General features: G+C 46.3%; 1 protein-coding gene across 1 annotated transcript; it reads left to right on the forward strand.

The window, feature by feature from the left end:
* The first annotated feature begins 22,432 nt into the window (after nt 1–22,432).
* On the forward strand, nt 22,433–25,633 carry MRPL34 (mitochondrial ribosomal protein L34). The gene is made up of 2 exons (XM_040420362.1): nt 22,433–22,530; nt 25,158–25,633. The coding sequence occupies exons 1-2, from the start codon at nt 22,505–22,507 to the stop codon at nt 25,456–25,458; spliced, it is 327 nt and encodes a 108-aa protein (XP_040276296.1). The 5' UTR covers nt 22,433–22,504; the 3' UTR covers nt 25,459–25,633.
* Nucleotides 25,634–26,170: the final 537 nt, after the last annotated feature.

A 26,170-nucleotide genomic window follows, 5' to 3' on the forward strand; every position in this document is an offset into this window, starting at 1 on the left:
TGAATGGACGGATTGCGGACCCCATTTAAGTGAATGGGTCTACAATCCGCATGCGGCTGCCCCACGGTTGGTGCCTGTGCTTTGCGGACCGCAATTGGCGGTCCACAGCACTGGCACGGCCAGCACAGTTCGTGTGCAAGAGGCCTTATCCTGTAGATGGGGGATAAGTTGTTGTCACGAGACAACCCCTTTAAACTGATATAGCTAATACTTTTTATAAAAAGGACAATATGGGTGATTTATCAAAACTGGTGTAAAGGAAAACTGTCTTAGTTGCCCACAGCAACCAATCAGATTCTATCTTTAATTTCCAAAGGAGCTCTGAAAAATAAAAGGTGGAATCTGATTGGTTGCTAGGGGCAACTAAGACAGTTTTCCTTCACACCAGTTTTGATAAATCTTCTCCAAAGCTCTAAATTACCTTCTATCTATCAAACGTGTTAGACACGTGGTGAATGTGTTGTTCACCATTAGCTTAATGGGACTTGTCAGAAATTAGCATCAGTGGAGGCAAAAGAAAATCCAATAATACAATCCACACATGTAAGGCTAGGTCTACAAGACGACATTTGTAGCGCGACATTTTGTCGCACCAATGTCGTGTGACAATTTTTCATAATGATAGTCTATGGTGTCGCACTGCGACATGCTGCGTTCGAAATGGATTTTTCTGCGACTGCCGCATCACAGTCGCAGCATATCACATGTCGCAGTGCGACACCATAGACCAGTGATGGCTAACCTCCGGCACTCCAGTTGTGGGGAAACTACAACTCCCAGCATGCTCCATTCATTTCTAAGGAGTTCTGAGAACAGCCAAGCAAGTGTACATCTTGGGAGTTGTAGTTTTACCACAACTGGAGTGCCGGAGGTTAGCCATCACTGCCATAGACTATCATTATAAAAATTGTTGCACGACATTGGCGCAGCAAATGTTGCAGTGTAGTTGTGCTCTATCTGTCGCGCGACAAATGTCGTCGTGTAGACCTAGCCTAAGAGAGGTCAGGCAGAGCAATGAAAAGCAGTAGGATTGAGGTCTAAACTGCACACAGCAAAAACAGCACAAAGTAACAGTCGAACGAAGCACACCACTTGAGGAACATGTCATGTCAAAAAATATTTTAACGGACAGACCACGTGCCCCAAGGCGCATAGAAACATGTGTATACTCTTTTGCAGATATATGATAAAGGCTACATTCACACAAAAGTATTTTGCTTCCGAGTCCGTTCCATTTTGTTTGGCGGATTGGATGAGGACCCATTCGCATGTCCGTTAACGAAGTCCCGCAAAAAATATAGAGCATGTCCTATTCTTGTCCGTTTTGCGGACAAGGATAGGAATTGTTACAATGGATCTGCAAAAAAACGGATGCAACACGGATCATCATTCGTATTTTTTGCGGATCCGCATTTGGCGGACCGCAAAATACATACGGTCGTTTGAATCTAGCCTAAATGTGTAAAGAGCACGTAGACAAATATGATTACACGAGTTAAAGAGGACCTTTCACTACAATAAAAATCTAAACTAAGCGTACAGACATGGAGAGCGGCGCCCAGGGATCTCCCTGCACTTGCTATTATCCCTGGGCGCCGCTCCGTTCTCCCGATATAGGCTCCGGTATCTTCATATGTTCGGCTCAACTGGGTGGAGCCTGCCGGCGTCTCCTTCTCTCAGGCTGGAGTGCTGGCCAATCGCAGCGCTCAGGTCATAGCCTGAAAGAAAAAAAAAACCTCTCAGGCTACTATGAGCTGAGCGCTGCGATTGGCTATGCGCTACAGCCTGGGAGAAGGAGGCGCCGGCAGGCTCCACCCAGTTGAGCCGAACATATGAAGATACCGGAGCCTATACCGGGAGAACGGAGTGGCGCCCAGGGATAATAGTAAGTGCAGGGAGATCCCTGGGCGCCGCTCTCCATGTCTGTACGCTTAGTTTACATTTTTTATTGTAGTGAAAGGTCCTCTTTAAAGGGAGACTCCACCCAAAAATTTTCATTTGCATAACTTTGTATCATAACTTGCTGCTGACATAGGGAGCTGTTTCCCAATAATTTAATTCTGACTGGCTATCTTTTAGGGCTCATATACATGACCGTATGTATTTGCAGCCTGCAAAACACGGACCTTCTATCTTCATTTAGCAGGACCTGCGCAGACGTCATCACGCTCACCACGTGGTGAGCGCGATTACGTCATCAAAGGTCCTTTTGCAGGTCCTGAAAGAAGAAGAAAGAAGACGATGCCGGCTGCGCGATCAAGTGGATGAGGTGAGTAATTTATTAATTTTTTTTAACCCCTCAATCCACATTTTACTAAGCATTCTGTATTAAGAATGCTATTATTTTCCCTTATAACCATGTTAGAAGAGAAAATAATAAAATCTACAGAACACCTAACCCAAACCCGAACTTTATCATGCGGGTGCAAAAACCGAACAATGCAACGCAATGGCAGTCAAAACTGACTAAAATTGTGTGCGCACTCACGCGGGTTTCCCGCAATGCACCCGGGACGCATCCGGAGCAAATCCAGGACGCTCGTCTGAAAGAGGGCTTAGACCTCAACCCAGGGAACACTAAGTCCAGCTGCCCATATTCATCTTATACGGTCATCTTAACCCGCCATACTCAGGTTCAGCCCGTATTAACATGATATGAATGACCAGCTTTTCTCAGTTCTATGACCCCTGTGACACAGTGAGGGGTTGTGTCTGGCAAGGCAGGTATTTTCCTCCCAGCATGTGCAGCTGGGCTGGTTTCCAGCTAGGTGAGGTCAAATACCGGACCGGAGTTTAAGTGCCGGTCCGGGTTTTGGCAGCACCTGGCTGTCCTTAAATACGCAGCTGGGCTCAGCAGCGATGTCTGTTTTTAGAATCTGAGGCTTTGTGCCGTGCTGGAGGGCTGAGAGCCGCATGCTGGGGAAACAGGCCACCTAAAGCCTGCTGTGGACTACTGGAGGCAGAACTGCCAGCAAGGTGACTTGTGTTTTATGAACTTTCTATTGTGTGTGAATTACCACCAAGACTGTAAAGTTACGGTCTGTTTTGTACAATTGCCTCAAGTGTGAATAAACACTGACGTTTTGAGTTAAGAACTTGTATTTTGCCTTTGTACTGCGCCCGCTTACCCTATCTACCAGAGCGAAACCCCACACCCCCTTGAGTGTGGGAGTGGTGGTGGTAGTAGAGTACTGCAATATCTTCCTCTGTGCCTCCCATCTAACTCTCTCTCGCCCCTCCAATCTATCCTGAACTGGCTGCTCATCTAGCTGAGGGTGGCAGCATAATTATTGCAGGTGGTAGGTTTTTCAGAAGAGGTGCTTTTTTTTTAGGTTGCTTTTGAAGGTTTGGAAATTGGGGATAGTTTTATGTGCTGGGGTAGTAAGTTACATAGTATTAAGGCTCTCTGTGAGAAACGATTGTGTGAGGAACAGACAAGAGGAGAACAGAGAAGTAGGTATCTGGAAAGCAGGTCAGAGATGTAAGGAGGGGACAAGCTGTGGACGGCCTTATATGTAGTTGATAGTATTTTAAACTGAATTCCCTGGGCAATGGGGAGCCAGTGAAGGAATTGGCAGAGGAGAAACAAGGGGAGAGGTGGAGTAACTGGGCAGCAGAGTTGCAGCCTTTACCCTCACCTACTGTGTCCTTCCCCCTTCCCTTGTAGATTGTAAGCTCTTGCCTCCTTTGTACCAGTCAGTTAATAACTTAATGCTAATTGTACTTATTTTGTTTTATATGTTTTTAAATGTACAGCTCCTTGGAAGTAATGATAATTATTGGCATACATACACACATTAAAGGAAACCTGTCACCACGAAAATGCACCGACAGATTTTTAAAGAGCAGGAGATGCTGAACAGATCAAAATAGTTTGATGGGAAAAGATTCAGTAAAATTTGTAATTTGTTAATTTATATTCCAGCTCATCCTGGGTTTTGAAGTCAAGGAGGCGGTCCTATCAGTGATTGACAGCCTTCCCTCTATGACTGTGTATACAGACATAGCTGTCAGTCACTGAGTGATGTCTAGGAGGCGGTCCTATCAGTCACTGACAGCCTTCCCTCTATGACTGTGTATATAGAGATAGCTGTCAATCACTAACTGATGTCAAGGAGGTGGTCCTATCAGTGACTGACAGCCTTCCCTCTATGACTGTGTATACAGAGATAGCTGTCAGTCACTGACTGATATCAAGGAGACAGTCCTAACAGTGATTGACAGCCTTCCCTCTATGACTGTGTATACAGAGATAGCTGTCAGTTACTGACTGAAGACAAGGAGACAGTCCTATCAGTGAGTGACAGCCTTCCCTCTATGGCTGTGTATACAGAGATAGCTGTCAGTCACTGACTGATGTCAAGGAGGCGGTCCTATCAGTGACTGACAGCCTTCCCTCTATGACTGTGTATACAGAGATAGCTGTCAGTCACTGACTGATGTCAAGGAGGCGGTCCTATCAGTGACTGACGACAAGGAGGCGGTCCTATCAGTGACTGACAGCCTTCCCTCTATGACTGTGTATACAGAGATAGCTGTCAGTCACTGACTGATGTCAAGGAGGCGGTCCTATCAGTGACTGACAGCCTTCCCTCTATGACTGTGTATACAGAGATAGCTGTCAGTCACTGACTGATGTCAAGGAGGCGGTCCTATCAGTGACTGACAGCCTTCCCTCTATGACTGTGTATACAGAGATAGCTGTCAGTCACTGACTGATGTCAAGGAGGCGGTCCTATCACTGACAGCCTTCCCTCTATGACTGTGTATACAGAGATAGCTGTCAGTCACTGACTGATGTCAAGGAGGCGGTCCTATCAGTGATTGACAGCCTTCCCTCTATGACTGTGTATACAGAGATAGCTGTCAGTCACTGACTGATGTCAAGGAGGCGGTCCTATCACTGACAGCCTTCCCTCTATGACTGTGTATACAGAGATAGCTGTCAGTCACTGACTGATGTCAAGGAGGCGGTCCTATCAGTGACTGACAGCCTTCCCTCTATGACTGTGTATACAGAGATAGCTGTCAGTCACTGACTGAAGACAAGGAGGCAGTCCTATCAGTGATTGACAGCCTTCCCTCTATGACTGTGTATACAGAGATAGCTGTCAGTCACTGACTGATGTCAAGGAGGCGGTCCTATCAGTGACTGACAGCCTTCCCTCTATGACTGTGTATACAGAGATAGCTGTCAGTCACTGACTGAAGACAAGGAGGCAGTCCTATCAGTGATTGACAGCCTTCCCTCTATGACTGTGTATACAGAGATAGCTGTCAGTCACTGACTGATGTCAAGGAGGCGGTCCTATCAGTGATTGACAGCCTTCCCTCTATGACTGTGTATACAGAGATAGCTGAGAGTCATTGACTGAAGACAAGGAGGCGGTCCTATCAGTGACTGACAGCCTTCCCTCTATGACTGTGTATACAGAGATAGCTGTCAGTCACTGACTGATGTCAAGGAGGCGGTCCTATCAGTGACTGACAGCCTTCCCTCTATGACTGTGTATACAGAGATAGCTGTCAGTCACTGACTGATATTAAATAGGCGGTCTGCTCAGCTCCTTCTGCTCTATAACATACTGCCTGCAGCTCAAACATCATGTTCAATATTACAGGTTCCTTTTAACCTTTAGGTTTAGAAGGGTAATTCCCACCAGAGAAATGTATGGCATGTTTACAGGTCCCAACTTTGGGACCCTATCCAAAAATGAGGCCCTGGTAGAAGGTGAGTAAATACTCAGTTGCGATTACACATACTGTATGCCTCTAAGGCCTGATTTCCACCCTACCTTATACCTAAATATAACTTAGTAATAGCAATTTACTAGGCTACTTAAAATAGAGCTTCACTTTTAGTGATGCCTCTAAAAGCCTCAAGGATATAAAATTCCAACAACATGTGTAGTGAAAAGATTATATCAATTCTGCTGTTTAGTATATGTGATGTGGCTATCAGAAGGGTTTATGTGCATGCAGGTCGCATTCCTCCATATTCATGCATTTCAGAGCATTTAAATACAGAGCCTGCAGACATGTTTCGCCAGTAAGATGCCGCCTTCAGGAGTACAGGGGCAACGGCCTTAGGTACCCACATCTATCCCCAAAACAGGGGTCTTGCGCTATGAGATGGCCACCGGCCCCACATCCAGAAGGGGTGGCAATATTCTGCTGGTTACATATTCCCATAGAAATTAGTGGAAAGAGCTGCACACGTACACGCCCACCTCTATCCGTTTCCTGTCTAGATGTGTGACCGCTTCACCAGGAGAAATGGTGGCTATGGGATTCTGTGGCTATGCCGTAAATGTTTTTGATGGGAATAACTTTTCTGACAAAGGCAAAATATAATCCCGGCTTTTAACCACAACAAGTGGTCTGGTCTTACCAGTGGGGTAGTGTGGGGGGGCGTTTCCCTGGGCGAAAAATTGCAGGGGGCGCCAGGCAGCAAGCACTTCAATGAGGGCCACGGGAGCCTATGGCTCCTGTCCACTCCGTTCTTCCTCATAGGCTTCAGGCTAGTGGCCTGAAGCCTATGAGGCAGTAGAGCGACCGTAGTGACTAGAATGGAGTTGATCCTAGCAGGTATGATGTCGGGGAAGAGGCGGAGTCTCGTCATCCAGGGGGCAGGGCCTCAATATTTGCAGGAGATTCTACAGAGCAGGATGTTGGAGAGAGGAGCAGAGTCTGCAGGTCTGTGTGTGGAGGAGAATATTGACTGGTATGTTTACTTGGGGGGCCTTTTGCAGGGGCTGAAGGGAGGAGGAATAATCCTTGTACTGGAGACTGTATGTTAGAGGGGTCTGAAGAGAGGGTAGTGGGGGTGATATTATTTACATGGAACTGTATGCTGGAGAGGCTGAAGGCAGGGGAGGTGATATTATTTTACATGGGACTGTTAGCAAGAAGGGCTGGAAGGCAGGGGGAGTGATGTATCTTATTGGACTGTATGCTGGAGGGGCTGAAGGCCAGCGGCGAAGAGAGGGAGGGTGATATTATTTACATGGACTGCATGCTGGAGGGGCTTGAAGGCAGGGGGAGTTTTGTATTTTACATGGGACTGTATGTTGGAGGGACTGAAGGCGGGGAGTAATGTATTTTACATGGGACTGTATGCTGGAGGGACTGAAGGCGGGGAGTAATGTATTTTACATGGGACTGTATGCTGGAGGGGCTGAAGGTAGGACGAGTGATGTATTTTACATGGGACTGTATGCTGGAGGGGCTGTAAGGCAGGGGTGTGATGTATCTTACATGGGACTGTATGCTGGAGGGGCTGAAGGCAGATTGAAAAGAGAGGGAGTGTGATATTATTTACATGGGACTGTATGTTGGAGGGGCTGAAGGCGGGAGTGATGTATTTTCCATGAGACTGTATGCTGGAGGGGCTGAAGGCAGGGAAGTGATGTGTCTTACATGGGACTGTATGCTGGAGGGGCTGAAGGCATGAGTTATGTATCTTACATGGGACTGTATGCTGGAGGGGCTGAAGGCAGGAAAGTGATGTGTCTTACATGGGACTGTATGCTGGAGGGGCTGAAGGCAGGGGGAAGGTTGTATCTTACATGGGACTGAATGCTGGAGGGGCTGAAGGGGGGCATAATTATTACTATAATACTACAGAGAGGGCCATTATAATATTAATAATAATAATACGGAGGGGGAAAAAATTATATTAATACAGAGGGGCAAGTATATATTATAATTATAAGGAGGGCATTATAGTTATGGGCACTACGGGGGGAGGTCTGTTATCTGAGGATGATAGTAAAGTGAGAAATAAAAAAAAAAATTATGTGAAACTCTACAGAGACGAGACGCGGCTGAAAGAAGTTATCATGACGGTCCTATCTCCGAATGAAGATGCTGAGGAAAGTCTACATCACAGGAGATGTCACTGGATGTAACAGGTATGGTGCGGTATTCTCCTGTATATTTCATAGAACTGTATGTTATATCCATCCAAATATCTGTTTTGGGGGGTGGATATAGAATTTTAGCCACACTGCCGAAGCCTGGCCCCAGACTCCAGGTCACACTGTTCATGTTCTGAATTCTGGGGCCTCACACCCATCTACTACATTATCTGTACTCAGAGAGTTATCACTGTGTTATCTGTAGTGTTACGTAGGACTGCAGGTGACATCTACTGCATTTTTTGGGGCGTGGTCACAGGTGGTCACAGGTTGGGGCGTGGTCACAGGTTGACTTGCCCCGGGTGCTCGCAACCCACGCTACGCCACTGGGTCTTACATAGTAGAAGTATGATGGTGCCCGCAAGTTTATTCTTCAGGATACGAATCAAAAGCAACTGTCATCATTAAGTGATAACATGTATTACACAAAGTCAAGCAAAGAACAACTGTAACAGCGGCTGCTGTGCGCCGCTGTTCCCCTGCTTACCGCCGCGGTCCAGGGCGCCGTGTATAGCTGTGATCTGCTGCCAGTGTTTCCTTTCAGCCCTGGCCACAGCATGCTTGCTGCTTGCTTCCTGCAGCATTTCCTTAAGGGCCAGAGCGCGTCACTTCCTGTGCTTTATGGGTTGGATCATGTGACTTCGCTGACCAATCCTAGCCCTCCTGCACATATAAAAGTGGCTCAGCCCCCTTCCCAGATGCCTCAGTGTCAAGGTCCTTGTGTCCTGTTAAGGTTCCTGATATCTGCTTGTGTTCCTGACTCGTACTTTTGTTCCTGGACTCTGCTACCTGTTTGATCCCTGCCTGCTTGACTTGACTCTCCTGTTGCCGATCCGGATTGGCTGACCTGTGCCGCCTGCCCTGACCTGTTGCCTGTTTGACTTCGCCACTGCCTCATGCTTCGGTTCGGCACTGTTGCTCCTGGTTAAGACTCAGCCTGCTGACAACGCCTGTACGTCAGGTACCTTGCTCAGGTACTTCCTGGTCCGCCTGGACCAGCTGCCTTGTGTGCCAATCCTCCTCAAGAGGTAGCGACCTGGTGTTCCCCTCTGGAAAGTCTATCCCCACAATCAGGGGTACTGTGAAGATCACTTAGACAACGCCCTTAGAGGAGGTAGGACATGTGGCACAGTGGGTTCACACCCGCTGGTTCGTCACACCAACACCACCTTTTTCATTAGTACCCTGAAAAAGCTAAATTATCTGATTTGGGGCTGCAGCACATGGACAACCGAGCAGACTGGACCATCCAAACAAGAGTATGTAAGCAGTCATTTCCATGTATCCACCAGGAAAACATAACTTATATACATAATATACAGTGAAATGCCTTTTCTTTAAAAAGTTTCCTGAAGTGCTCTGTCAGACGAGCAATATGAAACTCGTCCGTGTTCCGGACAGTAAACACAGCCAACTTTTTCACAGACCCATTCTTCCGGTAAAATCAGAATTGGATGATGCATGCTGCGACTTTTTCAGTATATACCAATGCTATAGGGAAAATCGCTCATGTGAATTGACCCGTTGACTTTAATGGGTTCAAGTTCAGGCCCGGTACTGTCTGTTCTACACTCAGACAGCACCTGAACGAGAAATCTGAATGAGCGCTTCATGTGATAGTTCAGACACTTCTTTCTAGCACAGAACTACAAGTAAAATACAATGTGAAATTTCACATGACAAGAAGCAGAAGACTGAACAGAAAGAACCAATTAGTGGGTTCTTCTAATTACTAAACATTTTTAGGGTTACGGTTAGACGGTCAGGTTTCTTGATGCAGTTTTGAAAGCCAAAAGCAGCAGTTGATTCAAAAAAAGAGAAGTGGTATCTGCTCCTTATAATTTTTCTCCTTTTATCATTTACTCCTGCATCAAGAAATCTGACTCTGTGGCTGTACCCATAGTTTCCTTTCTGCAGGCTCTGAACTCTATTTGGTCAGTTCTTTTTTAATCAGCCTAAACCAGGAGTAGAACCTAGAAAGAAAAATAATAATGGAAAGATTTCTGACTCTTCTGTGTTTTGGACCAATACTGAGTCTGTGTAAGTGGCCTTAGAGTGAGCTATATATACTTTTCTATGGTCATTTTCAAATCCTGAAAATCTAATAATCCAATGTCAATCAGGTCCCTTGAAACCAGATTAAATTAAATATTCTGAAGCTAGGTCATTTTAAAGCAGACTGGACAAAGTCCAGTCTATTAGCTTGACATCTTGGCTTCGTCAAATATCAATATTCAGAAATGATACATTATTAGAGAATTACATACCCCAACTGAAGCCTACTGCTCTAGACTTCTCTGGAAGTGGAATGGCAGAGCAAACTTGATCTCCCTCCTTTTTATAAGCATGGATGATCCTCACAGTTGCAGAGATTACTCACTATATTATGATTTGATACTGTGCTGAATGACACACTTTTAATACGACGTGTGATCATTATTTATGACTAGGCCTGGGAAATATGTATATGAATGCTATATACTACACAACCGAATAGGAGTATAGTATGTGCCACAGAGTACTTCATGTTTCCTCACATACCTGTTACTTCATCCGCTCATAGTACAATATCCGTAACACAGTGATCGTCATGCCTCAGCTTGCATATACAGTAAAAGGTTCACATATGAGATGCCATGTGTAGAATAATTGGCACATACCGTATTTTCATGTACTAGTTCTCTGCGATGAGAGACAGATAATAACACGATAGCCTGAACTAGAGAACATGATTCCTCTTTCAAGGTGGTTAACTAGCTTATGCATTTCTGCTATCTGTCCTCCCACCACCCTTTAACCCCTTAGGGACGCATGACGTACCGGTACGGCATGTTTCCCGAGTCCTTAAGGACCCATGACGTACCGGTACGTCATGGCTTTAAACCGCGATTGCGGCGCGGCGGGGGTTAATCGGAACAGGATGCCTGCTGAAATCATTCAGCGGGCATCCTGTCACAATGCTGGGGGGGGGTCACGTGACCCCCCGTATCGGCGATCGCCGCAAACCGCAGGTCAATTCAGACCTGCGGTTTGCAGAGCTTTCTGCAGTTTCTGATCCCCGCGGTCCCTGACCGCGGGGATCAGAAACTTAAAAATGCCCAAAATTATGATTTTTTTCACCCCCCCTGCACCCCTGAATTATTTTATGCCGGTGGGTGGTGCAGGGGGGGGGGGGGGTTGCAGTCGGTGCGGGCGGTGCAGGAGGCGGGCGGTGCGGCAGGCGGGATCGCGATCCCCCGCCCGCCTCCTCTTGAATATTCATTGGCGTCCAGTGGGTATACCAGAGTGTCAGCACATTGCTGACACTCTGGTATAAAAGGCTGACATCTGTGCTGTGATGTCAGTTGTTTAACCCTTTCCATACCGCGGTCCGTACGGACCGCTGTATGGAAAAGGTTAACAGTTAGGGAGCTCCCTCCCTCTCCTATCGGGGGGCTACTGTGCTTTTGCAGCCCCCAGACAGTATGGTGTCACACGTTGTAAATAACAAAAAAAAAAACGGTGCCAAAAAAGCTATTTCTTGTTACCTTGCCTCACAAAAAATGTAATATAGAGCAACCAAAAATCATATGTACCCTAAACTAGTAACAACAAAACTGCCACCCTATCCCGTAGTTTCTAAAATGGGGTCACTTTTTTGGAGTTTCTACTCTAGGGGTGCATCAGGGGGGCTTCAAATGGGACAAAAACAGTCCAGCAATATCTGCCTTCCAAAAACCGTATGGCATTCCTTTCCTTCTGCGCCCTGCCGTGTGCCCGTACAACAGTTTACGACCACAAATGGGGTGTTTCTGTAAACTACAGAATCAGGGCCATAAATAATGAGTTTTGTTTGGCTGTTAACCCTTGCTTTGTAACTGGAAAAAAAATATTAAAATGGAAAATCTGCCAAAAAAGTGAAATTTTGAAATTGTATCTCTATTTTCCATTAAATCTTGTGCAACACCTAAAGGGTTAACAAAGTTTGTAAAATCAGTTTTGAATACATTGAGGGGTGTAGTTTCTTAGATGGGGTCACTTTTATGGAGTTTCTACTCTAGGGGTGCATCAGGGGGCTTCAAATGGGACATGGTGTCCAATAAACCAGTCCAGCAAAATCTGGCTTCCAAAAACCATACGGCGCACCTTTCCCTCTACGTCCTACTGTGTGCCCGTACAGTAGTTTACAGCCACATATGGGGTATTTCTGCAAACTACAGAATCAAGGCAATAAATATAGCATTTTGTTTAGCTGTTAACCCTTGCTTTGTTACTGGAAAAAATGGATTAAAATGGAAAATTTTCCAAAAAATCTAAATCCTGAAATTTTATCACCATTTGCCATTAACTCTTGTGGAACACCTAAAGGGTTAACGACATTTGTAAAATCAGTTTTGAATACCTTGAGGGGTGTAGTTTCTAGAATGGGGTCATTTTGGGTGGTTTCTATTATGTAAGCCTCACAAAGTGACTTCCGACCTGAACTGGTCCCTAAAAAAGATTTGCTTCTAAACTTCTAAGCCTTGTAACATCCCCCAAAAATAAAATATCATTCCCAAATTGATCCAAACATGAAGTAGACATATGGGGAATGTAAATTAGTAACAATTTTTGTAGGTATTACTATGTATTATAGAAGTAGAGAAATTGAAACTTGGAAATTTGCAATTTTTTTCAAATTTTTGGTAAATTTGGTATTTTTTTATAAATGAAAATGATTTTTTTTTAGTTCATTTTACCAGTGTCATGAAGTACAATATGTGACGAAAAAACAATCTCAGAATTTGACCATGAAGGAGAGTCATTTTTTTATAAATGAAAATGATTTTTTTTTAGTTCATTTTACCAGTGTCATGAAGTACAATATGTGACGAAAAAACTATCTCAGAATAGCCTGGATAAGTCAAAGCGTTTTAAAGTTATCAGCACTTAAAGTGACACTGGTCAGATTTGCAAAAAATGGCCAAGTCCTTAAGGTGAAATAGGGCAAGTCCTTAAGGGGTTAAAATAGCATTTATACATTTAATTTTTCCTGTAATGACCGGCGTCACGCACAGGGAGGGAAAAGGGAAAGCCCTGCCCAAGGGAGAGGGAAAGGTGGTGACCCCTGACTCACCTTGCGCCTGGCACCGGACTGCCCTGACGTCCCTAGACGGGTTCCTCACCCGTGCGGCGATCACGTGCCTAAACCCTGGCTTTCCCTAAAATGAGCCCTAGATAGTGAACGGGCCGGTGGGATCGCTAGTCCGCACCACTGACACTAAGAGGGAAACACCAGGGAGAGGACAGACAATACAGACAAACACATACACCCAGGTGGGTCGACCACAGCAGTCCACAAAGGTCCAACAGGGATCCGGAGGGTAGCGTTCTGGACCAACTACCAGAGAACGCAGCAACACAGCTCCAGAGGGTCAGAATAGATGTCCAGGCAGGAAGCTCTATATCTGGCAACCAGAGAAGTGTGAGAGGGGAATATAAGGAGGTTGGGAGTGCTGGACAAGGAACAGCTGAGGAGAAGGAGCTACGGATCCCTGAGTGAGCCAAAAGGGTTTGCAAAGCAAACCCAGAAAGCTACCATAAGGAAACAGCCCTATCTTACATAGAGCGCGCAGCCAGCCGCTGCGACTTCCTGACCCCGGGTATAACGGAGTCAGGCGTGGTTCTTGACACCCTCGTGACATTTCCCATTCGTAGCACTGGATCAACACCAACTTACTTCTAGTTCGTAGGTCCAGCCTGCAGTTTTCTGGTCCTGCAGACTACTCTCTAATGAATAATTGTGATTTTAAAAAAATCTGACTTTTGTAGGACTCCAGAGCTTTTTCTGGCTGTGTCTTCCTCCAGACATTTTAATGTGATGGCAGGAGACGTGGTTGCTAGATTGGGAAGCCTGCTTCTAGCCTGGTACGGTTGCATGGACAATAGGTTGTTCATCTCCTGCCGAGGGATGGAACCAGGCACAGGAATGCAAGTGTTCTCAGGAAGGAGCTACATTTAAAGGGGTTATCCTATGACTAATGTAAAAAATGAAAATCAGACATCATATAGTACACGAAGCTAGAACCAGTGCTGTGCTCAGGAGGCAGTTGAAGGATGAAACTGAGCATGTGCGGCCTTCTCAGTGAGTGGGTCAAAGAAATAAGAATAAAAACAAACAGCAGGTGGCGCTACAGTATCAGTATCAGATAGGCCTACGGTGTGTGTTCACATTGTGTTTTTTCAGTGTACATTTACGTCAGCCCCATAGAAGTGAATGAAGCAGTGGGTGTGTTTGCCGGAGCAACTCCCATTCATTTTAAATGGGAATTCCCATAGCCGAGTGTGGCGAAACCAACCTCGCCACTGGGTTTTGGAGAGGCCTGTTTACCAGCCTCTTGCCTCAGGATTATGGCCCATACTAACTTTTAAACCCCTGAACCTATTCAAGTGAATTTTGGATAGGTTTGTCCCCAAGTTATACTGTTTACATTGATGTAAGTTATATGTATGGACAATGTAAACTCACAAAGTTGTAACAATTTATAATAAGTGTAACTTGTCAGCTTGGGAGGAATATGCTGGGTGTGTTTCTATTGTGCCATTGTCCCATTGTGTGTTTAAATGGTGATGTCTGTCCTGTTGTCTGCACATGTGTATTGGCGATTTCCCTTTGTCCTGAGAGATAATTGGATTGCTCCTCGGTTGTCTCCGGGACAGAGAGGAGGAAACCATGATGCATTGTGGGGATATGTTGTATCTGTCCTGTGTCGCAGTCTCCCTTCTGGTCCTCTGGGGGCGTGAACGATTGGTTGCTGTACTTACATTTTATGTGTTGTAAATTACTGATTGGTTGTATTTCAAACCCCTGTGGGCAGTACTATGTTTTTGGTTTGTGAATAAAAGAGGCTGTACGTGAAGTACAGTCAGTTCCTGTTTTAACCCTCAAAGTGAAGTGTCGTCTCATTCTTGGGGGGAGGATTTATGGTATGCTGTTCCAGTTTGACTGCTAGGATCGTAAACCTATTCATATGGTTTCCTATTCCACTGTCTACAGCATTCATATATTTGAAGAGAATTTATCTGCTTCTTCGGTTCGGTGATGGTGGTGTCTGCCAGAGTGCTTGGAGACCTCAGGAAAACGCTAGGCGCATCCGTCAACGGAGGTACTCAGTCGGGGTGCCAGGTGATCCGTTACATTGGTGGCAAGCAGTGGGATGGCATCCTAGTGTGAGGAGAAGCAGCTCGGAGACACCGTTCGTGGATTTACTAAATTGAGGGTAACGCTAGTATCCGTACAGCGCCCCTGGCTACAGCAGGATGGAATCGGCTAGTCTTCGAACAGCGTTCCACTACGAGAAGGAGGATGACCCGGACTGGAGGGATGCAGTCCGGAAAGGCGTCTGGTATGATGCCCTGGAAAATGCCCAGCGGCGGCGGGGCGAGTGTCTCCCCAGTGAGGAACAGCAGTTGCGGATGCGAGTGGCCCTGCGAATGCCCCTTCTGGGAGAGAAGCCCCTGAATGAGTGGGTGACAGAACTGGAGAGCCTGGTATGGAAGGAGCTTTGGCTAGATGACGCCTACCAGGCACTCTGGTGGTATGTGATTCGGCACTCCCCCTGGATGGCTGAACACGACAGACCCGAGGGTGAGAATTATGATGGCCCTGGCCTGTTGTTTGAGGCCTTCGCAGAACCGAAGTTCGGAGATGCTGGAGGGTCCCGGTTCTGGGATATCTATGACTACAGGGAGGCTATGCATGATTGGGCTACAGCGAGAGAGGTGAGACAAGACCTGGCATCTCTAGTGACAAAGGAGTGGGAGCTGGAGCAGGACTACCAATACTTCTTCAGCTCAATTCGGTCCCACTATACACTGCCAGAGAGCTGGGTGGCAGTCCCAGACCTACAACCCTACAGCTGGGAAGACCCGACTGAAGTATCCCCTGCTTCAGTACCAGCTACAGAGGTAGGGGTCCTCATAGACTGGTCCGGTGAGGAACCACAACAGGCAGGTGGAGACGGGACCGAGGTCTCTCCACCGGGATGCTGGGCAGCTGGCCCAGACCCTCAACAGCAGCCGGAGTTGCCAGGTGTGGATGCAGGTGGTCCTTACTCGCAAATGTTGAGGGACCTCACAGACTGGTCCTGGGAGGACCCACAGATGGCAGGTGGAGATGGGACCGAGGTCTCTCTACCAGTCCTACAGGGATGCTGGACGGTCGGTCCAGATCTCCAGCCATCTCCGCAGGGATACCAGGAGGAGGAGGTAAGCGAGCCCTCCCCTTCCCAGGTACTTCCCAACCGAGTTCTGGGGGCAGGGGATGAGCCTGCGATACCCACTGATCTCTCTCCCCAACCACAGGGGGACAGCACCCCTAACTCCGAAGGTGCAGATGGGACCGCGGTCTCTGCACCAGGCCTACCGGGATGCTGGACGGCCGGTTCAGATCCCCCACCAACCCTGCAGGAATGCCAGGAGGAGGAGGTAAGCGATTCCTCCTCTCCACAGCCGATCTGCAACAAGGTCCTGGGGATAGAATTCCCTGACCACATCCCAGCGGAAGAGCTGGCATCTGGGCAGAGCACAGTCGGCCTCTGCCCTCCTCTATCCTCTTCTCCAGAGGCTGACTTTCCACAGGCTACCCTAGTGGAAGCGCTGGCATCTGGGCAGAGCGCAGTCGGCCTCTGCCCTCCCCTATCCTCTTCTCCAGAGCCGGACTTCCCACAGGCTACCCCAGCGGAAGAGCTGGCATCTGGGCAGAGCGCAGTCGGCCTCTGCCCACCAAGTACCTACAGCTCCAAGCTGGAGAACCACAAGGAAGCAAGGAGTAGCAGATGCCCACTCAACAGCTGGGGACATACAGAACAGAGCCAGGCCCCAAGATTCAACAGGTCCAGTATTGGGTTGTGGTTGGACTGCCAGACTAACTCAGGTACTGACCGTGAGGTCAGGTATCTGGTTAGTCTTCCCTGGGAGGGGGAGATGTGTGGCGAAACCAACCTCGCCACTGGGTTTTGGAGAGGCCTGTTTACCAGGCTCTTGCCTCAGGATTATGGCCCATACTAACTTTTAAACCCCTGAACCTATTCAAGTGAATTTTGGATAGGTTTGTCCCCTAGTTATACTGTTTACATTGATGTAAGTTATATGTATGGACAATATAAACTCACAAAGTTGTAACAATTTATAATAAGTGCAACTTGTCAGCTTGGGAGGAATATGCTGGGTGTGTTTCTATTGTGCCATTGTCCCATTGTGTGTTTAAATGGTGATGTCTGTCCTGTTGTCTGCACATGTGTATTGGCGATTTCCCTTTGTCCTGAGAGATAATTGGATTGCTCCTCGGTTGTCTCCGGGACAGAGAGGAGGAAACCATGATGCATTGTGGGGATATGTTGTATCTGTCCTGTGTCGCAGTCTCCCTTCTGGTCCTCTGGGGGCGTGAACGATTGGTTGCTGTACTTACATTGTATGTGTTGTAAATTACTGATTGGTTGTATTTCAAACCCCTGTGGGCAGTACTATGTTTTTGGTTTGTGAATAAAAGAGGCTGTGCGTGAAGTACTGTCAGTTCCTGTTTTAACCCTCAAGGTGAAGTGTCGTCTCATTCTTGGGGGAGGATTTATTGCATGCTGTCCCAGTTTGACTGCTAGGAGTGAAAAGTAAAACCTATTCGTATGGTTTCCTATTCAACTGCCTACAGCATTAATATGCTTGAAGAGGATTTCTATGCTTCTTCGGTTCGGTGATTGTGGTGTCTGCCAGAGTGCTTGGAACCCTCAGGAAACACTAGGAGCATCAGTCAACGGAGGTACTCAGTCGGGGTGCCAGGTGATCCGTTACATCCGAGTATGCCACTTGGCTAAAATAGCGATATGCCCCCAATGTCTGAGATGGGACAACCCCTTTAAGTTATTGAGCACAAAAGAAAAAAAGACTGCTGTCGAGACATGTACTAAAATACATTGCAAATGAAAGTTAGAAAGAATATCTGACTAATAAATAATCAAGTGGACTTATTCATGTGTAGGAATGAAAAATAACAGTTCTTCCCTTTCAGCAGAATATAATGTCCTACTGCTTGCCATGTGCCGCTGAATACTTGTTCCTTGTGCTCATCCACATGCTGTTAATAGACGGCAGAGCAGTGTACTGATGACATAACATGTCTGCTCAGTAACTGAACACCAGAATGAATTGTCTGGATTTGCTTTATACATGTACTCTATTATGATTGTGTCTTCACTTTGTGCTCCTCATTGCAGGATTGCTAGTCCCTGCAGAGGTGTTATGTTCCAATTGTCTGCCCATAGCCTTACCTGTGCCCGAATACAGACTCTGACTCGCCTGTCTGACCTGTCCCCTGCCTGTTTATCATATTGACCCTTTGCTGCCCACCTGTTTGTCAAAATTTGGCTCTGCTCTCCCTGGAGATTATTACAATCTCCGTCCTCTGCTTATGTGTTAATGTCACAGCCATATCTGTATCCGTAACAAAGAAAATTGTTAATAACTTTAGTAGGAATAAAGGTACATTGAAGCAAAGATTTAGATTCAAATTCTCTGTCAAATACATACAGTACAGACCAAAATTTTGGAAACACCTTCTCATTCAAAGAGTTTTCTTTATTTTCATGACTATGAAAATTGCAGATTCACACTGAAGGCATCAAAACTATGAATTAACACATGTGGAATTATATACATAACAAACAAGTGTGAAACAACTGAAAATATGTCATATTCTAGGTTCTTCAAAGTAGCCACCTTTTGCTTTGATTACTGCTTTGCACACTCTTGGCATTCTCTTGATGAGCTTCAAGAGGTAGTCCCCTGAAATGGTTTTCACTTCACAGGTGTGCCCTGTCAGGTTTAATAAGTGGGATTTCTTGCCTTATAAATGGGGTTGGGACCATCAGTTGCGTTGAGGAGAAGTCAGGTGGATACACAGCTGATAGTCCTACTGAATAGACTGTTAGAATTTGTATTATGGCAAGAAAAAAGCAGCTAAGTAAAGAAAAACTAGTGGCCATCATTACTTTAAGAAATGAAGGTCAGTCAGTCAGCCGAAAAATTGGGAAAACTTTGAAAGTAAGGGCTATTTGACCATGAAGGAGAGTGATGGGGTGCTGCACCAGATGACCTGGCCTCCACAGTCACCGGACCTGAACCCAATCGAGATGGTTTGGGGTGAGCTGGACCGCAGAGTGAAGGCAAAAGGGCCAAAAAGTGCTAAGCATCTCTGGGAACTTCTTCAAGACTGTTGGAAGACCATTTCAGGGGACTACCTCTTGAAGCTCATCAAGAGAATGCCAAGAGTGTGCAAAGATAATCCATCCTACCTCACAGGTGTGGCATATCAAGGTGCTGATTAGACAGCATGAATATTGCACAGGTGTGCCTTATACTTCCCACAATAAAAGGACACTCTGAAATGTGCAGTTTGATCACACAGCACAATGCCACAGATGTCACAATGTTTGAGGGAGTGTGCAATTGGCATGCTGACTGCAGGAATGTCTACCAGAGCTGTTGCCCGTGCAATGAATGTTCATTTCTCTACCATAAGCCGTCTCCAAAGGCGTTTCAGACAATTTGGCAGTACATCCAACCGGCCTCACAACCGCAGACCACGGGTAACCACTCCAGCCCAGGACCTCCACATCCAGCATGTTCACCTCCATGATCGTCTGAGACCAGCCACCCGGACAGCTGCAGCAACAATCAGTTTGCATAACCAAAGAATTTCTGCACAAACTGTCAGAAACCGTCTCAGGGAAGCTCATCTGCATGCTCGTCGTCCTCATCGGGGTCTGGACCTGACTGCAGTTCATCGTCGTAACCGACTTGAGTGGGCAAATGCTCACATTCGATGGCGTCTGGCACGTTGGAGAGGCGTTCTGTACACGGACGAGTCCCGGTTTTCACTGTTCATGGCAGATGGCGGACAGTGTGTGTGGCGTTGTGTGGGTGAGCGGTTTGCTGACGTCAACGTTGTGGATCGAGTGGGCTATGGTGGCAGTGGGGTTATGGTATGGGCAGGCGTATGTTATGGACAACAAACACAGGTGCATGTTATTGATGGCATTTTGAATTCACAGAGATACAGTGACGAGATCCTGAGGCATATTGTTGTGCCATTCATCCACGACTATCACCTCATGTTGCAGCATGATAATGCACAGCCCCATATTGCAAGGATCTGTACACAATTCCTGGAAGCTGAAAACATCCCAGTTCTTTCATGGCCAGCATACTCACCAGACATGTCACCCATTGAGCATGTTTGGGATGCTCTGGATCGGCGTATACGACAGCGTGTTCCAGTTCCTGCCAATATTCTGCAACTTCGCACAGCTATTGAAGAGGAGTGGACCAACATTCCACAGGCCACAATCAACAACCTGATCAACTCTATGCGACGGAGATGTGTTGCACTGCGTGAGGCAAATGTGGCCACACCACATACTGACTGGTTTTCTGACTCCCTCCCCCCCAGTAAGGCAAAACTGTGCACATTTCAGAGTGGCCTTTTATTGTGGGCAGTCTAAGGCACACCTGTGCAATATTCATGCTGTCTAATCAGCACCTTGATATGCCCCACCTGTGAGGTGGGATGGATTATCTCGGCAAAGGAGAAGTGCTCACTAGCACAGATTTAGACAGATTTGTGAACAATATTTGAGAGTAATGGGTCTTTTGTGTATGTAGAAAATGTTTCAGATCTTTGAGTTCAGCTCATGCAAAATGGGAGCAAAACCGAAAGTGTTGTGTTTATATTTTTGTTCAGTGTAGAAATACAAATAATGGCTTGAAGGACTTTGCTAGGACAGAAGCACTGACTCACAAGTAGGATGTCACCTCTTTGTGCCTGCCAGTGGAATTCATTATGTAATGAAGGTAGGACATTCCTAGCTGAGGACACATTGTCTGCCTCTTGCCAGAAGCAGAAGAAACTTTTATATAAGAACATTCCCTTATTCCTGCAAGGAACAGGCTCATGTTGTTTTAGTCTTATTTAAAGTTTGTTCATATCCATGATAAATATAGAAGAAAAAACGCCAATTGGAAACTTTTTTTTACACAAAGTTCAGGCAAAAAAATGATGCAAAGGTGTCCATGACCTTTAAAGCTGCCTGCACAAATAAGATATTGATCAGCCAGAATGCAGCTAATCAGTCTTCTTGGAAATCATTCATAAGAAGATCTCACCAGCACATGAAGGTTAGTTACACATGCGGCACAGGAATCCGCCAGGTTCTTCCAGCAGAGAACAGCCTGCTGGAAATTCGTGTCCACCGGACCCCCTTGATTATATTGGTAACTGGCAAAGATTCGGACGGTCAAAAATTGCTGCACGCAACTTTTTTTTTTGTCCAGCTGAATTCAGGGATTTTGAGCGGTCTGATCCCCGCTTGTTCCCATTTTAGTTAATGAAGTCTGGTGGGCACACGGCACTATCCGACTATGCCGGAGCTAGAGAACTCCAGCAGAATGTTCTCTGCCACAACAGCCTGCCGTATTCCTGTGGCACATGTGGCCTATCAGGAAATTTGTCTAACCTCTTCCTTACCGCCAGGTCCGCATTCAACTCTGTAAGGACGTTTCTGAATGTCCTTGAAGGGAGCGCTGCTGCAAGGAGATGGTGCAGGAGAGAAGAGCCAGATGCATGATGCAGCTGGACTTCCCACAGAGATGGTTTATTAAGCGCTACATACACGGGGCGCAATGAGCAATGCGTATACTGATCAGGAAGTCACCATGACGCTTCCTCCTCATGACCCATTGATTAGGTTATCGCCGGGTGCTGGGTAACATCAGGAACTGCTTCGGACAGGCATGCTCAACCTGCGGCCCCCCAGCTGTTGTAAAACTACAACTCACACAATGCCCTGCTGTAGGCTGTCAGGGCATGCTGGGAGTTGTAGTTTTGCAACAGCTGGAGGGCCGCAGGTTGAGCATGCCTTGCTTAGGAGAGCCAAATCAGTGACTGGGGCTAATATCAGCTATTAGGAGAAATAGCAATAAAAATCCCCTACCCTACGGGTATCACAAATAATAAGACAAAAAAAAGACACTACTAGTCCAGGCTTTTGAGGCCACAAGTACTAAAAAAATCCATCTGCTCATAAAGGGGAGAAATTGGTCTTGGTTAAAAAATCAATTCTGTGGGGCCCACCCGGCGCAGTCATTTCTAGGTACACCCCACTGTCGTTTTTATACAATGGTAGACTGATATGATCTAATATGTACACCCCATGGGAGCCACGGCTCTTCATACAGACCCAAAGGTATTATGGTATCATCATACCACAAAAGGAAAATGTCATTGCAATTCTCCCAATATGGTTCCCTATTTTGTATGCTATGTAACTCCTATTATGTACTGCTCAAGAAAAATAGTGCACAAACACACTTCTGACAATAACACTGGGCCCTTTAGACATGCGGCGCATTTCTGTCACAGCTTGAGTATGGAAAACTGTACTGAGCATGACTGGACCACACGTAAACAAATCGTGACTACCGGTCTGCCTGGAGACTACAACTCCCACAAACCAATGCGCCGTGCGACCCGACGCTGCTAGCGCGCTTGCGCAGAAGCTGGAGGTGACACCGGCAGCATGGCGGTGTGGGGAGCGCTTGGCAGGTGAGGGAAGGACATGTAGTGAGGGTGTAGCAGGATGAAGGCAGGCAGTTCTGTGGAGTATTATCGCTGCCCGGAAGCGTCTATTTCGGGGGCTGTATGTGCCTTGGTAAATCCCAATGGCTTTCTATAGGAGCATTGACTTTGCAGGGAGGTGTAAGGGCTTTGTCTTGGAAGTCTTCTGACTGGTGGTCCTGGAGACTGATGAAGACCATCACCATTTGACACCCAGCTCTGTAGTAGAAATCGCATTGACCCCACTTCCAGTAGTACATGATTTGTGCACACAGGGGCATGGGAAGGCCTAGTTGTCAATGCATTCATACATTTACATTTCCAGGAGGAATAACAGAGGGAGACATTTCTGAATTGTTCTTCTGAAAAAAAAAGCAGGACAAAATACATGCATTATATATACTTAAAGGGCTTCTGTCACCCCACTAAAGTAATTTTTTTTTTTTTTGGGCTAGTTAAATTACTTATATTGCGACAGGGCTGGCCGGCGGGGCTGGCCGGAGGAGGAGACCCCGGCTGGCCCTGTCGATCAACACGACGAGGGGGCGGTTTTCTGCAGCTGCTACCAGCAAGTAGCCGCCCTACTTGCTGGTAGAGACCTAATTTACATATTATAAAACTTCGTTTTTAGAAGAAACTGCTGAATCAAAGTAAGTAAGACCATTATATTTTGATATATCGCAATATAAGTAATTTAACTAGCCCAAAAAAAAAAAAAGACTTTAGTGGGGTGACAGAAGCCCTTTAATGGGGTCTTTGGGGGGTTAATTTTTTTTTCTCTTCAGTTTTCTGTTTCTGTACATATGTGAACACACTGCCAATGCAAACGCAGCATTATATAAGGATTTACTAGGACACATCAGGAAAGCTGAGCGTCCTGATTATTATTATTATTATTATTAAAGGAGTTTAATATTGAGGGCCTATCCTCTGATTGGGGTTGGCCAGGGAAAACATAACCTTTTAAAAGGGTTGTCCAAGACTTAATAATTGATGACCTATCCCTGGAATCAGCTGCACTGCCCCAGCCTCTTAATAGTGTATCAAGCACAGTCTTATGTTGTATATTGAGGTCCATTCATTTGAATAAGCCTGGGCTGCACGTAGGCCATGTGACCGAAGGACGTGACGTCACAGGCCAAGGAAGAGGCTGCAGCGCTCACAGTGTACTGGGGCAATGTGCAGGCAGGGTACAGGAGTTTATAGGGGAAAAAAAGACTGCCTGTCACCGGTGCTTTGATTTCAGCTCCCGAGCACCCTTCTCCTCCTCCAGACTCCAATGGAGCAGAAGTGTGATGTGCTATCTGCAGGCACATCGCCGCTGCCACAAATAGGCAATTGACTGGCTGCCAGCGGTGATGTGCCTGCACACGTCCGAGTGGAGGCTGCTGATTGCACAGCCGCGGTGATGTGCATGTAGATGGCACATCAGATTTCCGGTCCAGAGGGGAATGGAAGCAGAGTAGTAGGGAGCTCACTGCTGGAACCGAAGATTCAGTGATGAGTGAGTCTTGTTTTTTAACCCCTGCACTCTGCCTGCACATATCTAAAGGGCTTTCTGGTCTTTGAAAACTCCTTTAAAGGCTATGTACACCTTCAGGGGCTATTCTTTTTATGATTGTATTTTACTCATAATTTTTCCAATTGGTCTTTATTAAAACTATTGAGCCGTTCTATAACAAAGGGTTAACTGTTTTTCTAGCTGTGTGACTGCTACTTTGTGCTGGTCATCTAATAAACCTTATCTCTAAATTCTGAAAAGGTCGTAAACATTTATTTAAAGGGGTTGTCCGGGTTCAGAACTGAACCCTGACATAGTTAGAATTTCACCCAGGCAGCCCCCCTGACTTGAGCATCGGAGCAGTTCGTGCTCCGATGTTCTCCTTTGCCCTACGCTCAATCGCGCAGGGCAAAGGCATTTTTTAGAGTTCTGGTGACGTACTGGGGCTCTCCATGGGGCTGCCAGGCGGAGGCTTCCGCCCAGCAGTGAGCCCGGTGATGTCTCACCGGTACTGATGGACAGGCTTTCGCGCTGCCCTAGCCTGTAAAACTGCTAGGGCAGCGCTAAAGCCCTGCCATCGGAGCCGGTTACTTCACCGAACACACTGCTAGACGGAAGCCTCTGCCTGGCAGTGTGTTATAGTAAATAAAAGAGCCCTTTCCCTGCGCGATCCATGACATGCTCCTATGCTAACATCAGGGGAGCTGCCTGGGGGAAATTATGGGTATGTCCGGGTTCAGCTCTGAACCCAGACAACCCCTTTAAGCCAGATTCTTATCGTTAAGATGAGAACTGAGCTATAATAAGTGTTTGTTTAGAAGGTCAGAGATAAGGAGCTGAACGGCCTGACAGAACAGAGTGAAAATTCAGAGCCTGCTGCTAGAGAATCTCAAAGCTGCTCAGAGACAGGGGTTAAACATTTTTAATAAAGGCCAATTGAAGAAATGATTTTTGGCTCAAAATGAGTACAATGCAATAATAATAAAAAAAAAATGCCCCCAAAGGTGTACATAGCCTTCAACTCTCAGACAGCCTTTTAAGAGAAGAAGAATTATAATAATAATTATAGTTACTGTTGCTTATTCTGTATTAATAATCTCCTTTTCCCTTAAAGGTTTCTAACACTGAAGCCTTCAGTACTCGTTTTCTGCGCACAGCATAGGACATTTGGAAGTCTGTTCCGCAGCATCAGTCAGACAGAGATCTTGTCCTCAGGCTGCGGGATCCTGTCCAGGAATTTACCTTCAAACTGGAGCTTGCTGCCAGTCCGTACCAAGAAGAGGGGTATGGAATACCAACCTAAATTCCTGAAACGCCAGAGAACTCATGGTTGGGTAAAGCGCATAAGCACAAGAGGTGGCATTGAAGTAATTCTTCGCAGGATGTTGAAAGGAAGGAAATCGTTGACTGTCTGAAAAGGGACAACTTTTGATGATCCATCGGTCACAGTTGTGACTTCTCTTCCCACTTTAAATCCAGTCCTGTGTATCTCCTATAATTGTTGCCAGGTTTGGTTTGTACAGACAATTAGCTACATAAAATGGAAGTGCTGTATTGCTTGTTCCAGAGTAAAACTGCTTGTTCTATAAGGACACCTTGTGGGCTGCTTCTTTTATTGAAAGTATTAGGCCTCTTTCACACGGGCGTTGCGGGAAAAGGTGCGGGTGCGTTGCGGGAACATGCACGATTTTTCCGCCCGAGTGCAAAACATTGTAATGCGTTTTGCACGCGTGTGAGAAAAATCGGCATGTTTGGTACCCAAACCCGAACTTCTTCACAGAAGTTCGGGCTTGGGATCGGTGTTCTGTAGATTGTATTATTTTCCCTTATAACATGGTTATAAGGGAAAATAATAGCATTCTGAATGCAGAATGCATAGTACAATAGCGCTGGAGGGGTTAAAAAAAAAAATTACAAATTTTTAACTCACCTTAATCCACTTGCTTGCGCAGCCCGGCTTCTCTTCTTTGCTGTGTACAGGAAAAAGACCTGTAGTGATGTCACTCCGGTCATCACATGGTCCATCACATGATCTTTTACCATGGTGATGGACCATGTGATGACCGGAGGGACGTCACCACAGGTCTTTTTCCTGTACACAGCAAAGAGAAGCCGGGCTGCGCGAGC

Source organism: Bufo bufo, chromosome 2 (assembly GCF_905171765.1).
Source record: "Bufo bufo chromosome 2, aBufBuf1.1, whole genome shotgun sequence".
Lineage (NCBI taxonomy): Eukaryota > Metazoa > Chordata > Amphibia > Anura > Bufonidae > Bufo > Bufo bufo.

Coding starts and splice junctions, on each gene's coding strand:
- MRPL34 (XM_040420362.1), top strand. CDS start 22,505: ATGGCGGTGTGGGGAGCGCTTGGCAG. Junction 22,531..25,157: donor GTGTGGGGAGCGCTTGGCAG/GTGAGGGAAGGA, acceptor TTTCCCTTAAAG/GTTTCTAACACTGAAGCCTT.